This window comes from Dasypus novemcinctus, chromosome 5 (genome assembly GCF_030445035.2).
Source record: "Dasypus novemcinctus isolate mDasNov1 chromosome 5, mDasNov1.1.hap2, whole genome shotgun sequence".
NCBI lineage: Eukaryota > Metazoa > Chordata > Mammalia > Cingulata > Dasypodidae > Dasypus > Dasypus novemcinctus.
This window is the reverse complement of record NC_080677.1, coordinates 105,882,125-105,900,051: the sequence shown is the minus strand read 5'-3', so window position 1 is coordinate 105,900,051 and position 17,927 is coordinate 105,882,125. Positions and strand designations below refer to the sequence as shown.

Genomic DNA, 17,927 nt, shown 5'->3' with positions numbered 1-17,927 from the left:
TGGTTGTGACTTCATTTGGGTCCTCGGGCATATAGGTAGGTAATCATGGGTTACTTGATTATTAATCTTAGAAAGAATCAACTAGCTTATCTGGACTCATGATTGCATTCATGCTCATTAGTATATTTCTGTTTGCTTACTACTACTTGAAGTAAATAATTTGCCTACAGTTGAAGACAATAGAAAAAACAAGCCCCCAAACCCTGTTACTGGAAATCTCATGAAACTAATGCTCATGTCTGATATCAACAAGACATTTTTGTTATGAACTTAAATGCACAAAAAAATGTAATAAAAATTATTTTCTGGAAAATAGTAGCAGGTAACATTTATTTTCTTTCTATTCATACTTGTTCTAAGTACTTTGGTTATAAAAAACTCAGGTTAAAAAAAAAAAGATCTATCTTAAGTTTTCTCTAGTCTCATCTTTTAGACTGTGAGGGAGCTAGGTTGTATGTTTGAGGCTGGTGGTGGTGGTGGTACTTTTTGATACTCGAGGGAGGTCATTGAAGAAGAGGTGAAGAGCAATACTTCTCTTATCAGGAATAGTACAGTTCCTTGGCATGAAGGGGTCCCAGGTCCCAGTGAGTTACTGTTGAGGGAGGAAGCCCTCAGTGCAGAGCTGTTGAGAACCTGCGTCATCTTTTCCTCTCCCAGTGAGGCCATGCCAATGGTAAGGAGTACTGGGCTGGAGAAAGACATCAAAGTGGCAGTCTGCCTCTGGGTACATAAACTTTGCCAAGGAAGGGCATGTGACTGCGATCAGCTCGATCTCAAGTGGTTCTCAGAGTAGCAGGAACATTTTCACCCTGTGCCTCCTAGGTCATCATGGCTACTTTGATAGTTGGGATACTACTACTTGCCAGAACAACTGAATCCCCAATTTCAGTGACTCAACACTGAAAGATTCTCACTTACCTAACCATCCAATGTGGATGTTCCTGGTAGGCAGGCAGTATTCCTCAGCTTGGCAATTCAAGGGCCCAGCGTCCTTACAGCTTTTTTTTTTGAAGTATCAGGGCTGAGATTTCTTCCTAAGATTTATTTTATTTATTTCTAGTCCCCTTCCCCCATTATCTGCTCTCTGTGTCTTTTCGCTGCGTGTTCTTCTGTGTCTGCTTGTATTCTCATTAGGTGGCTCTGGAACGGATCCTGGGACCTTCTGGAGCAGGAGAGAGGCGATTACTCTCTTGTGCCACCTCAACTCCCTGTTCTGCTACGTCGTCTTATTTTTTCTCCTCTGTCTCTTGTTGCATCATCTTGCTGCACCAGCTCTCTGTGTCAGCTGGCATCTGGTGCGGAGTGACTTTCCTGCCCTGGGTGGCAACTCCCATGTAGGGCCGGCACTCCTGCGTGGGGCGGCATTCTCACATGGGTCGGCACTTGGCGTGGGCCCGCTCACCACGTGGGCCAGCTTGCCCTTACCAAGAGGCTCTGGGTATCAAACCCTGGACCTCCTATATGGTAGACGGGAGCCCAATGGGTTGAGCCATATCCGTTTCCCCAGGGCCGAGGATTGAAACCGGACCGTACGTGGGAAGCTGGCTAGACCACTGAGTCACATCAGCTCCCCTGAGTTGGTTTTTTCATTTGTTTGCTTGTTTTTTGTTTTTTTTTTGTTTTGTTTTTTGTTTTAGGAGGCACTGGGAGCCAAACCTGGGACCTCCCATGTGTGAAGCGGGTGCTCAGTAATTTGAGCCACATTCGCTCCTCCAGTGTCCTTATATCTTGAACTGGCAATTCTAGGACCATGAAGTTTGATGCCTGCAGCTGGCAGAAGGGGAAAGAGGGAGAAGACATCTGCTTCTTAGCTTCCTTGGCCCAGAAGTGACATGCATCAATTCCCCTTATTCTGTAAGTGAGAAGGAGATACATGAGCCCACCGAGATGCCAGGGAGGTGGAGGAAATGTAGTCCCAGAGGGGGAAGCAGCCCTTTATAGCAACAACTCTGCACTATTGAAGGAGGAGCATGGATCTTCGGTGGTCAGGGGGCTGTCTTTGCCCCACCCACATGAGAAAGAAGGAATTTTGGTGCAGAAATGTTATAAGTTCAAGAGAGTATGACTTGCTAATGGCAAAGCCTGGGCTGGGACTCAACCTCTCCCCCACAAACAAACAAACAAAAAAAACCCACTGGATAGAGTTTCCAGAGTTTAAAATCCTATCTAAAAAAGAATAGTGTAAAAGAGAGAAATGGAGCTTTTGTGGCCACAAACAGATATGGGCAGCATGGGTATCCCCTGGGCCCCAGATTTCTAAGGTCTACTTCCTTAGGCTTTGTAAGTAAGTTATTATATATTTAAATATACTCTGCTGGCTATCTGTGAGGAGAATGATCTCCTGAATGCAGTGGATTTCAGATTTTAGTGCACATGATCAGAATTAATTGGAATGCTTGCAAAACATGCAGATCCCTGGGCTCCATCCCAGAGAATCTGATTCAAACAGACTCTCCTGTGCTTATGACAGCACCCCCAGGTGATTCGGAGGCAGGTGGTCCCTGAACCACATGTGGAGAGATCTTGCCTTGATTGGTGTATGTTTTGTGCGGCATTGCTAAGAGCATATGTTGCAGATGCTAATTGTGACTTGCCCATATTCCCTTGCCCTTACCACTTGGTTGCACACCACCTGCTTACTAACTGCCAGCACCTGCATCCCTGCCCTCCTGCAGCTGCTTTGCCACTCATCTGGTATGACTGGAATTGCCAGAGAGTTCAAATCCTTGGGGATCAATACTTAACCAACAATGGATAGGAGTATATAAATGCTGCAGCTCCCTCACCACTTGGTTGGGACAACTGTCTATCTTTCAGACTTCTCTACTAGAATTAAGCTTTAGGTGCCACAGTGATAGCTGGCTTGATAATGCACCCTTTATTGGCTCACTTCCCACCTTGCCCACTGGGGTTTCCTTCATCTCTTAAATAGCTATTTGCACTTCATTTCTTGCCTTGGGTTGTGCTTTTGGGGGGACCCAAACAAAGTCAGTAGGGACACACGTACACTGTGCCCTATGTACCCTCTCAGGGAATCCCTCCCATGACTCCTGCATGCAGGCGTTACCTAGCTACAGGGGTGAGAGGCACATCACAGTCACAAACCTCAGTGGCCCTGTCAGTCTAACATGTCTGCTCTTGTTTCCAGTAGCCAGTGTCCTAATAAACTGAGCAAAGCCACACACTACACTCACCATCAACTGCAGATGGTCCAGCAAGAAAAATGCTATTTTTGTTTCCAAATGAAACAAATCCATTCCCACTTTCTCTGTTAGCTTCACTCCACGTGGGAGCATTGTGCTGTCAACATTTCTCCTGGGTGAGTAGCCTGCAAAGGTTCCAAGCCTTAATGATTACACCAAAGCAGGAATTGTGGCATAAATCTCCATGTGTGGAATACATATCACAGCTTGAGTTAAATGGACCCCAAACATATGGCATTGTTTTCAGCATTTTCTAACACATGGGCAGTTTCTCACATTTTTAAACCACTGAAAATGAGAAAATTTTAGGTAAATCTTTTTGGAGGATTAACCACCAGGAAATATATTTGGTTTGCCTAAATATTTGGGATGTGATGGATGATGAAGTCAGACACTTTCCAAAGACACATCTTACATTTTAGAGTGTGGTAGCCCAAGGAGAAGCCGGGTCGGTGACTGTGGAATCACCTGCCTTTCTGCACTGCCTGCATATCGGACACTGTCCCCTGACACAGACTGCAGCAAAGGGCAAGCAGAGCTGTGGTGCTAGGGCTTGAGGAATAGTGGCTGTCCAGCTAGTGCCTTTTTCATGTGAGCATTACTGGTCAACGACTGGTGAGAAAATCTTTCTACCTGTGCGACAGTGCTGCTGTCAGTCTGGGAGGTTGATAACCTGCGTGTGAGCCTATATCATTTGTTTGTGGGCTACCGATAAAGTCATTGAAAGCGCTCAAGAAGATGCAAAATGGATCTATTCCCTATTGACCACATTCCACGGTGGATTTGGATGAGGGCCTGATTCTGAGTATCAAGAGTTAACGATGACACAAAACCAAGCTTAGGAGTCGTATTCTCCTGTCTCTCCGAGGGCTGCACCCAAAAAGGAAGTGGTGCACCTGTAGGACACCAGTCCTCCGCAGGTAAGGATCAATAGGGGAAGGGAAAGGAGACTCGTTAGGCATTTCTCCCCTGAGTGGCTCACTCAGCCTGGTCAGGTCTCCAAAGCCACAGTGGCTTGTCCTCAATATTGAAAAGAGCCCTCCAGAGTGCCAGGGTGCTGCCTCTCTGGCGTGTCCCAGGCAACAACCCTACTGGGCTCACAGCTGGCTCTGAGCAGACCCTGGAGACCACTGTGTGCCCTCAGGATATTCTCAGCCTTCATCTGCCCCTTCCTTCATATCTATTTTCCTCTTTGAGTTAATGCACACGTGGCAAAGTGTTCAGAGAGGGAGTTATTCATACACCTATGTTATCAATGATAACTCTGCTCAGGAAAAAATTATTGGCCTGGAGCTGGGTGTGAGGGGGCTGTAGGAATTAGTATGCTGAGCTTATGTTCACATGTCTGGGGGAGTAGGAAGGAGCTCTTCCAATTGGTAATAAAGCTCCCCAAGCTTCCTAAAGAGAAGGAGCCTACACAGCCCCATCTCTGTATCAAGAGTGGTCATTCCATCCTTCCACCTCCCTGCTCCTCTGGTCATCCTTCAGGGATGCCCTGCACATTCATAGTGAATTGAGGTTCCCTATGCAGAAACGTCTAGGAGCAGGAGGCCCAAGCTCTTTCAGGCCTCCAAATCCTTCTTCCTCCCCCGCCCCCCAACCTCGCCCTGTGGTTATGGACATAAAAGAATGATTCTATAATCCAGAGATGGGAGAGAGAAAGGAAGGGAATAGAAGGAAAGGGAATTAGAAAGGAAGAGGTCCCCTGGCATGGAAATTGGTAGATTTTTCTAAGTTACAAAGGGTAGCTTTATGAAACTTTCCCTTTTGGTAATTAAAGAGAGTTTTCCTCTCGAAATGCCAGCCTGGGGAAAAGGCACAACCCCCAGAGGAAGTGTGTATAGGGCTTACTTCCACTGGTTTGAAGCCAAGCAGCTTTGATATCTGGCTCTAGGAATTACCAGCCGTGTCTTTAAGCTTCTATTTACTTCTTCATCTGTCAATTGGACTTAATAATTTTAATCACCCCACAGAGTTGGTGTGAGAATTAAAGAAACCCGTTCAGAATAAGCAATATGCAGCATAACTCAAGATACCTGCTCAGGATTCATGGAAGTCATGGCAGAGATGCCGAAGAGGGGAAGAAGGAGGTTCATCCAGGGCCTGCCTCGCGCGGAGAATATCCCGCCCATCTCTGGCTGGCTGCACCTGCCAGTCGCGCTCTCAGCGGTGCGGGCTGCGGGCTGCGGAGGCCGCTCACGGCTCCCGGGCGGCTACAGGCCTGCGGGCGCGGGCTGCAGTTGCGCACGGTCGCCTCTAGATGGAACTTTCTCACCAACACAAGGGCGGGCTGTGCGGGCGCCCGGCGCCGCCAAGCTCCTTGGACAGCAGCAGCTGGGGGCCCCCTTTTTCTCTCGCCCTGGCCTGTGCAATGTGGGGATACCTGGGCAATAAGCAGTGGGAAGGGGCACTGGTTTGTGCACGTGGAGCCCAAACGCTTCCATCTCCCAATGCAAAGGGAATCCCGAGGTTTCCCCGTAGAAAATGAGCAGCGGGTCCCCCGGAGTTTCCCGTCCCGCACCCACCCGCGGCTCTTTGAATCTTCTAATGAAAATAATGGTCGCTGCCCGCGCCCCCTTCTGTGCAGGGCCCGCAGCCGGACCGTATTTGGTCCAACCTCGAGCTCCCGAGCCTCAGAAGCGGGCGGCCTCCAATATCCTGGGGCGAGGGCGCGGCGACACAATCGCCTGAGCGCGGGGCAGGACAAATGGCGGAACAGCAGACAGCGCCGCGTGGGGCAAACTTCCCAGGCGGGGCGCGGCTGGTTGGCTTTACTTTGACCGTTCTGAAAGAGAAAGCGGGTGGCGGGACAGCTGTCATGTGCCATGCATCCCTCACAGCGACCCTTTTGGGAGCTGTGCTCACTAGGGAGGACCTCAGGCTCGCGGGTCCTGGCTAACACGCCCCCGGGCGGCATTGCGCGGAGCTTTCAAGCGCAGGTCCAGGGTTCATCAGGCAGTCGGGGCTGCTCAGCTCCTTAACAGCCATATTCCTTATTCTATCTGCTCCCACTTCTTCCTACCCTCCACCCGCGTCTCCCATCTTTGGGTCCTCCCTCTTTTGGTGGGGCGGGGCAGGTGGGACGATTTTTTAAAAATCAGTAACTATTGACATTTCTGGTTCCCGCTTGGGTTCGGGTGATGTAACGCGGAGGGGGATCCGCCGCCCGTCTCCCGCTCCCTGCCCACGCCGGGCAGCTTGGTGACACCGAAATCCAGGGACTCCCGCCCCTCGGGGTTCCTCCTCCTTTTTCCCGAGGTGACTGGTTGGCGCAAAGCGATTGGCGATCCCGGGCGCGATTCCGGCCTTGGCTCCCCGCGCCGCGCCGGGTGAATGGCCGCGGGCGGAGGATCGGGAGGCGCCGGGCTCAGACCAATCGCGGCAGCCGGTGGGAGTATTTGTTATTCACATGGAAGAGACTTGGCGCCGGCTCGGCCAGCTCAGCCCCCTCAGCCCCGAGACCAGCCACAAGTGCGGCCGCGGTGCTCGCCTCGCGCGGCGGTGGTGGTGGCGGCGGCGGCGCTGATATGGAGCTGCGGGCCCCCCACGGGCTTCCTCACCGCGCCCTCTGCGGGGAGCAGGGTAAGACTCGCTGAGCAGCAGAAAGAGGAATGCAAGTGCTGAAGCAAAGGAAAAAAAAAGCTCCCAGCCCCCAAACTCTCCCCACACGCCGTGCCTGCTGATAAAGGAGGACATCCCTTGTTTTATGCCCCTTTCCGTTTTCTTCCTTAAAGCCGTTCAGTGCCAGGTGCACTGTTCCTTCTCAGTTCACTTTAGTGATTTGCTTTTTCCCTGGCACAAGTAGATAGCCTTCCACAAACGCAGACTGCGAGAGAACTGCCCGGCGGAGGTGGCGGGAATGCGGGGCGAGGGAAAGTGGGCACCAGGGGGCGAGGGGCTGGCCGGGCATTGGAGCTTGATTGGGTGTCTGTTGATTTTACGTTGCAAAGAACAAGGCAGCCACCCCTCTTGTCTTCTCATGATTACATTCCAGTAAAGAGGCTCAGAAAAGAGGGAGGCTTAGCTTGGAACTCCCAAGGCTTAGAGATGTGAGCCCCAAAAGTTTATATGGCAAACGCGAGAATGAAGGGCCAAGGGACGGGGGCAGGCGCGCCTAGGATGCTCTAACCCGGCGTGCGGCGGCAGGATTTTAAAGCGCTCTTGCTCGGATTGCCTGCCCCGGGTGACCTCCTGGACCTGCCCTGGCGGAATTCGGACTTTCCCCGCCGAGATGACGAGGTACCTTCGTTAAGCAAATCTAACGGGAGGGATTTCCGAAGTTAGAGTCTTCTGGGATGAGTTGGGGGTAACCCCCGACTTCTTGAGCATGAGGCTAGGTGGGTATATAATCAATATCCAGGAAAGACGGGGATCGCAGGAGGAGCAGGGCACAACGTGTGCTCCGCTTTGAGTTTCCATTCTGAGTTGGTCCGACCGGGTTGGGATCTCCGCGCCCCTCTTTTGTGGATTTCAGGAAAACACTCGAGTTTCGTGTTTTGTTGAGGGCGGAGGAAGAGGGAAAGGTTTCGAGAATATTGAGTTTAAAAAGCAAAGGCGAAAGCGTCTCGACAGTTTCTCCGAAGCACCCGCGGCCAGCGTGGCCTCACTTTCGGGCGGACCAGAGCGGGGCATGGGCGCGCGGGGCGGCAGGTGTGGCGGGGTGAGGCGCTCCCAGCCCAGCACGCGTCCAGGCTGCATCTTCTGGTGCGCCGGGAGACTGGGGCAGCACCGGAATACCCGGTGCGGCGCGGAAAAAGGAAGCGGAACCAGGTATTTTCCCCATCGGCCTTGGGCTCTACCCAGAGCCCGGGGTTCGACAGCTGAAGGGAACTGAGAAGAAAAAGGAAGATGCGGCTAGGGAAACGGGAGCTGGGGCGGGCTGGGTGGCTGTGGGGTGAGGGTGGGGGATGGGGGGGGAGAGAGATAAAGGGAGAGGGGAGAGAGATAAAGGGAGAGAGGAGAGAGCGAGTCTTCTCAGTTACACCAAGATCGAGCCCATCTGATCAGCGAAACAGCTTGGAGATCCCGTAAGGTTCGTACAGTTGGCGAAAATGGATCAGAATCACCAAATATATTTATAAATCATCTGACACGCTCCCTTGATGCAAATGAAATGCAGAGGGGCGTGCGAGTCACTCAACTACTGCGCAAGACGGCACCCCCGCGCTTTCTTGAGGAATTGCTTCCCCCAAATTGCAGAGCTTGGGGTCAGAGGGTGTTCGTGCGCTCCGGATAGCAACTGAGGAGATAGACATATCCGCTGCAGAAGCACAAACCTCTCAATTCCCCAAAAGGAATCCGGCTTGGGAGGGAATGCCCTAGTTGCCATTGGGGGATGATCCTTTTCCACAGACCTGACAATGTGGGAGTCTGGAGAACAACCAAGATACGGTGCCTTCTCTGCCACGACCCCGGTTGAATACAAATTCTGCCAACTGACATTGAGAACTGGAAACCAGGGGTGGTGGTAGAGAAATTTACAGGAAAAACTGTAAATGGAAGAAATGCATTCCGATGATAGCTTGTATTTTGCTTGAAAGAAAAAAAGAGAAAAGAGCCACCAGCAGGTAGATCTTGGATAAACAGCTTATTGCACTCGACTGTAATTTCCATTTTCTGTTATGAAATTGTTTGTCAATAATTGCAAATGGCTACAGACACCACTTTAGTTTACCTTGGTCACTTGCTTGTGAATAACATCCTGAAAGAGCTCTGTAGGAGACAGAATCCGCACTGTGAAATTCACTCTCTGGTTCTTGAAAATATGTGCCTTGTTAATTTGAAGAGAAATATCCTTATCCATCAGGGAAAATGAAGCAAGATTTTAAAAATGCAATTTCCTCATTTCAGAGTCAACTGTAGGTTGTACCTGAGATAAAAACAAAATTCTTGCTTTAAAATCAGGGATGTGGGCAGAAATAGACGAAGGAGGCTCTCTTTATTCTTCAGAATAAAGGAAAAGGTGTTGAGAACACAGTTCTGTATGTTATTTAGGCCCAATTTGATCTTTTTGGTTTGTGCTCACTGGTTCTGCCCTGCCATTGCCCCTTGGCAAGTTATGACTGCTTGAATAATTCCAAAGACATCCAAATCCAAAAGGAATAGAGAAAAGGAAGAGCTGAGCTCCAGTGAATGTAGAAGAAAGTCGGAGGTCTGGAGAGATCTGCCATTCTCAAAGTTGGCTGGGCAGGTTGGAGCTGCTGCAGGGCTTGTTTAACTGGTATTTGTGCAGCAAATAACCCGGCTGACATTCATGTTGGCGGCATTGTCTGCCAATATTTGTGTAAGAATGTTCCATTGTCTTTAAGATATGAGGCATAGAAAAAGCACAGTACACACATGCTCCACATACTAGTGATATTTTTCTTTCCCACTGTCTTCCTCCTGTAGTAAGAATACCCTCCTGTAGGGAGTACTTTGCTTTAGTCCATGGAGTGGAGTTGCTTTGTCCAAGTGTCCTAAAAGAAAGTGCTGTCGCATCTCCGTGCCTGTTGAATGGGCTGGCTTGTGAAGATTCAGGAAATTGTTGCTGTTCCATTGATAGAACCTGAGTGTATATCACCAGACAGACTCATATGTTTGCTCAGAAGGGATGATCATTCCATGTTGTTCCAGGCAAGGCTGTGAACAGAGAGCTCGCTGGATCATATTGCTTCCATTTCAAGAGGGGGTTTTCTCTCTTCTAGTATTTAAGATTTGGATTCTTTCTTACTCTCTTTCTCTTCCTTCCATTCTCCATTTTTGTTGTTGTTGTTGCCCTGAGAAGTATGTTATATGTTATTTGATTTTTATTTCTACTTGGTGTTTTGACAAGTTTTGAGGAACTCACTTTCTCAATGCTTGGGAAGGACCTGGAACATTCTGCAGTCTCTCATTCCAAGACCTGTGGAGTGTGGGTGTGGCTATTAGGGTGATTTGAGGGGCACTGCTGAAAGGCTTCTGACTCCTCATAGCTCCCAGCTCTGGTTTGTTCCATTGCCGGTGGTCTTAACCACTTTCAGAGTAGTTTCTTTGGCAAGGAAATGATGGGTCTCCTAGGAATTGTCTTAAAAACACAGATGTTCCAGTTGGGGTAAGGCAGTAATGCATCTTCAGGTTTTGAAACCTGCTAATGAATCCACTCACTCTCGAGATTGTGACCCAGAGGTCCTATCAGTACTGAGAGAGGGAGGGAGGAGATCCAGGGCTTGGGGTGAGGCAGCAGGTGGGCAGCAGTGGGGAGATATAGGAGAGACCCAAGAGGAGCTGGTGGAGGTGGAGGAATACACTTGTTGCTAATTTCATACTTTTTCAGGCAGGGTTTTACCTAAAGATAGAAATCTATTGGCTGTCTATTTGTCCACTTTTCTAGCATTAATGATCCTTTATGGCAGAAGCTCTGTATTATGATCAACTTCCAATTTAGGAAGCCTTTCTTTTGTCCTGTTTTTGATACAGAAGACTATCTTGTCACTGCTTCTTCCAGAACAGCCATTTGGATGCTCCGTGTCTTGTGACCTTCAGCTCTCCAGGTCAGATATTGTGCTTCCATTGATGTGTCCTTCTTTCCAGTTTTCCTTCAGGCTTATGTCTTCAATATGGGCTCTCAGGGGTTGATTCTTTGGACATATGATCATTGTAAGCCTGGCCCAGCCCTGAGTGTGATAGAACAGTGGTTTTCTTATGTCTTCTAATACAATATACCAGTAAAGTATTTTAGTTCTAGGAATGATTGTTAAACTAATAGTATCCCTGTGCATTCTTTCAGTACCTAACAGTTTACAAAATGCTCAGCACATATTTATAAATTGATTGCACAACCTTTGGAGGTGGGCAGAAATCATTCTCCATTTCAGAAATGAAGATACTGAGACCAAGTTAAGTGAATTTCCCAATGCCATGAGTGACTACTGGGGGAGTGACATTAGATTTAGGGTATCCTAACCTCATGACCCCACACCCACCATCAACATTATCAAATCAGGGTCAGCTCCATCACTGTCATCTTCTCTACTCAGGGAACATGGGGTAAAGGAAAAAATATACCAGCAGTCCAGCATTTGAATCCTGGCCCAACACTTTAGACACAGTCATGTGATCTCTCTTTTCAGTTTCCTTATTTACCAAATGGGGCCAAGAGACCAACCTCACAGGTGTATTTTGAGAAGGAGATGAGATGTGAGGTTCCAACCTCACTACAGGCATTTAAGAAATGCTGATTTCACCCCCTTTTCTCTTTATATGATACCTATTATGAAAGTAGTTTATTGTTACTTTAAATATAAATAGCTGTGTTTCTGCATTTTAAATGCATTGGGGGATTTAGCTATTTAAAAGAAACCCGTGGTGAATCCTTTTGTAATGCAAATAATCACCTTCTAATTTGTCTGTTTAGTAATTTGAGCTTCTCATATGTCAGGTTTTCTTAATATGGGGTTTGCTTATATAGAAGAGCTTTCATAATCCTCTCTCAGTGATGGGAAAAAAGTCATTCAGCTTGCAAACAAAATCAGAGTTTTTGTGTTCAGTTGCCAAAACCTCATTCTGATGTTTGAGCACAGTCTTACAGCCCCTCATTATTAAATAATGAAAATCTCAGCACTGGAGACACTTTAGAGATCGTATGGTCCAACTCCTTTCACAGATGAGGAAGTGGAAGCACATGGAAGTGAAGTGACATGCTCACAAGTCACTGTCAGACAAGGATTCAAATCCAGACCTCCATTAGCCAGGCAGAAGACCAGCCCCGAAGGACTGTGGATGGAAGTGCTAAGGGTGGGCAGATGGTGGTCAGGGAGTGGCTGTGAAGCGCTAGGAGAGTTCATTAGCTAAGCCTCCCCACAGGTCCCAGGGTCCCTTCAGTGAGCTCAGAAAGTATGCAGGACTTCTCCCCTCTGTGACCCTTTTTAGGGGTACAGACCTCATGCCTTCTTGAAGAAGTCTATCAGCACACAGGGGTTTGTATGAAAACCTCAGTGGAAGGTCAGATTGAGAGAAAAACTATTTTAATTTAAATCTAGCCCAGAAAATTAAATAGAGCTCTTTGGATCTATAGCACGGAAAGGTCATTATTTCTTTAAAATTCATTGACTCAAACCAGGCTGAGTTTGGATTAAAACTCATAAGAATTGTACAGGAGCAAGATTAGACAGTGTAAGATTATACAATGAAACCTAATGGATATAGTTTTAGTAAACATTCAAATCTATTTTTCCTTAGAATTTAAAAGAGGAGCTAAACCTTCCAGCTGTCAAGTCTGTGATTTTTGTGATTAGATTTTGAAATAACTGCAATATTTCAGTATTTTCAAAGTAGCTTGGATTTCATTTTTAAAGTGCCAAACAAAATTTAGTGGAAAAACCTCACCACCTGAGCAAATACAGAAAAAAATTGTTCTGCTTCAGTCAAAATGAACTGCAGACCTCGTTATAACGTTAGCTCCTGTTTCGTGGGCCCTTGCCCTGGGCCAGGTACCAGGCTTTACATGCAAGCTGTGTGGCCATCCTAACACCCCTTTACAGATAAGAAAACCAAGCTTTTGTGCCATGAATTCTGTGTTGCAGAGAAACTCAAGCAAAGATTCAAGGGAGTTGTCCAAAAAATCATAATCAAAAGTGAATATCCCGTTTTCCATTTTCATGTGCTCATCCCACTGAACAAAACTGATTCCTGCCTCAGTGCTGTTCATTTGCTGACATTTCCTTAAATTAAAGCTCAAAACAACTATGTAATGCTAAAGAGACTAAAAATTATTGCAAACACCAATAGTTTGAAAGGAAACTCAATTGCATTACTTCCAGGAGTGTACAAGTGGAACTAGGTTAGTGCTACCTGAGTAGGTAAGTTTGATTTGTGATGAACAGATGGAGTGTTTTTATGCTAGACTATAACTGAACACCATTTATTCTCTTTTAAGTCTTTTAAGTACTTGGGAGGTGGCTTGGTGTAATGAAGAAAGGCTGGCCTTTGGAGAACAGCAGGTTTAGTCCTCCTTCCTTTCCCCTTAAACATTTCTTCTCCACCATATTTATCCAGTTATTCTGCATTCTGTCAGAAAGGATATGCCAAGGATCAGGCCCAGACACGTAGATGTGGTTTTAAATTCTGAATTAGTGGTCCGAGTTAATGAGGTTTTACTATAATGTAATTGTTCTTCCTTGTGAAACTGTAAAACCCCATCGTACTTGTCTTAATGGGTGGCTGGTGTAATTTACAGTCCATCACGGAAATGATTTCATCCAGAAAGTCAAGTTGACTTTCCCCCAAGTGTTTTCTTTTGTGGAATGCCTGAAGTCAGGTTGTTGTTTAAGCACAGATTTTTCTGAGGGAAAAGCAGCTGCTAGGAGAATTGAATGTGAGGCAATATCAGCTGAATGGAGAGATGGGCTTAGCTTTGTGCCAGGAGGCAGAGAATATTTTCCATAGGGGGAATAGAGCCATCTCTGCCAAGTGGGCCTTTGGCTGGCCAGGAGCCAGACATATTCCCGGAAAAATAGGGCTATGATCCCCCTTCCCTAATCTGAAAGTGAAAGAAGTGCAGCTTTCTCAACGCTTTTGGACATATGCTCAGTTGCGCTCTAGGGAGGCACCATTCTTCCCTTTGGGACAGGGAAGAGGGAAAGAAAATTTTATGAAGTGGAAAGTGAACAAGTGAGTGGAAAATACAACCAGATGTTGGTTGGCTAGAGTAAGGAAAATTGTCCACATTCCAGGTTTCAAGCCCATATAGAAACAGGTTAGAAATGGACATTAGAGTAACCATTTTTGCCAGAGTGAGTTGATGCTACTTATTCTCTTAATTACATGTGCATTTCAAATCTCAGACTCCCTTATATTAAGTTCTCATTTTCAGTTAAACCTTTAAGAAAGTCGTTCGAACAACTCTCGTGGAATTCTTTAAAAACAAAGGCCCCAGAATAAACTTTTTCTGTAGCTTTGCCTCTAGGTTATTTCTAGTCTGGATGAAATTATTATTTTCCCCACTGAATCAGGCAAAATTAAGAAACTCATCAGTTGAGCTCCAGCTTTGATTTGTTAGCCAGCCATCTTCATGATTCTAGGACCAAGGCATGTTTACTTCAGAACTAAGCATACCCACTGCTTTCACCCCAACAAATTAGTAAGAAGCTCTGAAATAGTAATAGTAATATTTTCACTATAACTCTCCCTCTGTGTTTAATTTTCAACTCTTATTTTGTTACCAGAGAACAATGAGGTTATTTATATGACTGCTGACAGTCTATGTTAAAATTTTCACAAGTTATAAAACTTACACATTTTGGGCTCCTTGGGTAGATTCTTTTCCTTTTTCTTGTGATTGAATAATCATTTTTCCCATGGGAAATCTGAGGGACCAAAAATGTCATTAACGGATGACTGGCTTGTTGACTACATCACAGAAAAGAACCTTTCGTTAAGATTTTTGTTGACAAAATTTAAATGCTAAATTCAGACACCTAAAAAAGTAAAACAGAATTGAAAAGAAATAATGCCATCAATCATAGAATTTTTACGTTCACTGAAATAGGATTTATTGAAATAAAATGGTAAATAAAATACCTTTTGACTTGGGAGGAAGCCTAGTTTCTGATACTTTTCTGTTTCCCTTGCTCCAAAAGTGTCATTAATCTCCCTGTTTAGATGCAGTGCAGCCAGGTGTTCAAAATCACAGGGGGACAAAAGGAATTAGTTTCTTACTGAATAGGGGAAATTAAAGAAAAAAGAGAGGTTGGTGTAAACAGGGCTTAAAAATATGAAAAATGTAGACCCATTGAACTGAAATTTTTTTCCCTTACCTCCACCCCCCACAGGAATAATTCTGCTACAGGGCTGACTTCAAGGACATGAATTGACCTCACCCCAACATCAGAACCTCAGATGTTATTCTAATTTTTGCACCCTCTGGGCAAGTTGACTTTATGTGGAAATAAAATTGAATCTTAGGGGTCTGATGGAAATTCACTGTGACATTCAAATCAAGAAAACTTGCTGAAACCCACAGAGCCTTTTCCTCATGGGCCCTGATGGTAGCCTCCAGAAGGTGCAGCCTCAGGTGGTCCCTCTTCTTCTGTGGCGAGAATAAACTTTGGGTCTTGGGTTGTAACACCACCTGTGGAGAAAATGGTATGCGACGGAAAGCGATCAGCCTCTTGCCCTTGTTTCTTCCTCTTGACCGCCAAGTTCTACTGGATCCTCACAATGATGCAAAGAACTCACAGCCAGGAGTATGCTCATTCCATACGAGTGGATGGAGACATCATCTTGGGGGGTCTCTTTCCTGTCCATGCAAAGGGAGAGAGAGGGGTGCCTTGTGGGGAGTTGAAGAAGGAAAAGGGGATCCACAGACTCGAGGCCATGCTTTATGCAGTTGACCAGATTAATAAGGACCCCGACCTACTCTCCAACATCACTCTAGGTGTCCGGATCCTTGACACATGCTCCCGGGACACCTATGCTTTGGAGCAGTCGCTAACTTTTGTACAGGCTTTAATAGAGAAAGATGCTTCCGACGTGAAGTGCGCTAATGGAGATCCACCCATTTTCACCAAGCCCGACAAGATTTCTGGCGTCATAGGTGCTGCAGCAAGCTCCGTGTCCATCATGGTTGCTAACATTTTAAGACTTTTTAAGGTAGGTAAAGGCATTGTCTTTCTGACCATGGTGAATGGACAACAAATTGTTCTGACTCCAGCCACAGGTTTAAGGTGAAGATGCTCGCAGACTCTTCTTGTCGCCAGGTTCCTCCAATGGGGTCTTCTGTGGTTGGGTTTCTCTCTGTTGAATTGGTTCCGTTATTTACAATTTGTGATTTGTTTTTTTTCTAGACAAAGAGAATGACAATGATTTCTGTGACACATTGAGTCCTCATTATCATAAGATATCTACCTTATTGAGGGTCAGTTTAAATCAAAGCTATAATCAACTCTTAGCACATTTATCGTTAAAGACCATTTCTATGGTCTTTGCTATTCTTAATGTAAAAGATAATTTCCTCGGGGAAAAAGTGGGATACTCTGTGTAGCAAAAATTTCTTATGAATATGTAGATATAAGTGATACTCTGAGAAATAAGATGGCCATAAAATTGTCAGGTTCATTGTAGCTACAATAGAGCATAACCTCATTAATTCAGACTACTCTAATGAAGACTTAGAATAATTATATAGAATTCCTGTTTAGTCAAAAGTTCAAATTTAGCAGGGAGGGTCAAGATTTTTGATTTAGGTTTGATGATGTATTGCTTACAAGTTACATTTATATATTGAATAAAATTAACCAAATGAAATGTTATTTGTAGAAAAACGCTTTGAAGAAATGAAGTCCTGATACATAGACATCGTGTTGAGTGAAATAAGCTGGACAAAAAAGGACAAATATTGATCTCACTTATTTGAAGCTATTAGAATGAGCAAACCTCATGTAGGTTACCAGGGAATAGGATGGCGACAGGGAATGGGAAGTTGAGACTTCAAATATACAGAATTCCTATTTGAAGTGATGATAATGTGTTGGTAATGGATGGCGGTGATGGTAGCACAGCACTGTGAATGCAGCTAACAGCACTGCAATATATATCTGAATGTGATTAAGAGGGGAAATGTTTTATTGTATATATGGTAACAATGAAAATTTTAAGAAGTTTCATGGAATTATACTACACAATCAGTGAACCCTAGGGGAGGGCACTTTGAAAAGTGTAAAGTACCATAAAAACAAAGTCTTTATAATTCACCATTTTCACCAATCTCCTCATCTTATTCATTAATATCCGTTATGTAGTCTTTCATAATAGATATAATTATGGAGGAATGACTTAACTGAAAATACTTAATCACTCTTCTTACTCATTGGGACATGACTTTTATGGCTTATTTTGAATTAATGTGATTTTGTTATATAGTGTGAGAAACTTTATGCAAGTTAGATTTAAATATATTAAGAGGATATGAAGAAGCCTGACAGATGCAGATGTAGAGTAAAAAATGAACAAAGGCACCAGGAAGATGAAAAGAATTGAATCAAAGTCTCTCTGGTTTGGAAGATACTTTGGGGGGACTGTCTAATCCATCCCATTTCCCTGGTATCCTTTCTGTAACATCCCCCTGTCAATGTCTGTCCAGCTTCTGAATGGATTCCCTTAGTTTAGAGGAGAGACTGCTACCAGGCAACTCCGTGGGTATTTTCAGATTGATGATGTTTTCTCAAATGAGGAGGATGCTGAGAAGAAGCACTCTGTGTCTAAGGAGGCACAGGCAGGAGACATTTGAGTAGGACAATAGGAAGAGCAGAGCGGTAGTGAGGACAAAAGATCAAAATAGGCAGCCAACAGTTAATTCTCCATTTCCAGAAACTTTCAAAGGAAACTACTTTCTCTTGGGTTAGCTTGCTCCTCACCTGGAGGCAAGATGGGGACCCAGTCTTCTCCAGATTTCTCAGGACCTGGGATCTAGGATTTCTCCCAGCTGTCCTGCTTCTGCATTTTCAGCTCCTGGGGGCAGCTCTTCTTTCCCAACTCTTCTTTCATCTCTGACTTGATCTTTCTCCCTGCCTGCTCTGGAGCATCTCTTTTGTGTTTTTATCTTGGTGACAAAGGTTCAATAACACTCACTTTTACAGAAGAGGAGAACCTTCATGAGACTCTCCCTTCCTTCTGTATCCCTCCCCTTAGACACTAGTTCTTGTTCCCATCCATCCCATCTTATTCCTACAAACCCTGTCTCCTTCCTGTATCCTTGTGCTCAGCCAA

General features: G+C 45.6%; 1 protein-coding gene across 9 annotated transcripts in view; it reads left to right on the top strand.

Moving 5' to 3' along the window:
* Positions 1-5,510: 5,510 nt before the first annotated feature.
* Positions 5,511-17,927, top strand: part of GRM8 (glutamate metabotropic receptor 8) — an 850,565-nt gene continuing 838,148 nt past the window's right edge. For 2 of the 9 annotated variants that reach the window (XM_004471660.3, XM_071215255.1), the window contains exons 1-2: positions 5,511-6,785; positions 14,993-15,812. In XM_004471660.3, the coding sequence (XP_004471717.1) occupies positions 15,303-15,812 (510 nt within the window). In that variant the 5' untranslated portion in view covers positions 5,511-6,785; positions 14,993-15,302. Of the gene's footprint in view, positions 7,443-7,876; positions 7,974-10,640; positions 10,715-14,992; positions 15,813-17,927 lie in introns of those variants that run through there. The other 7 variants (XM_058297319.2, XM_071215257.1, XM_058297323.1 and 4 more) reach the window with 7 other exon arrangements.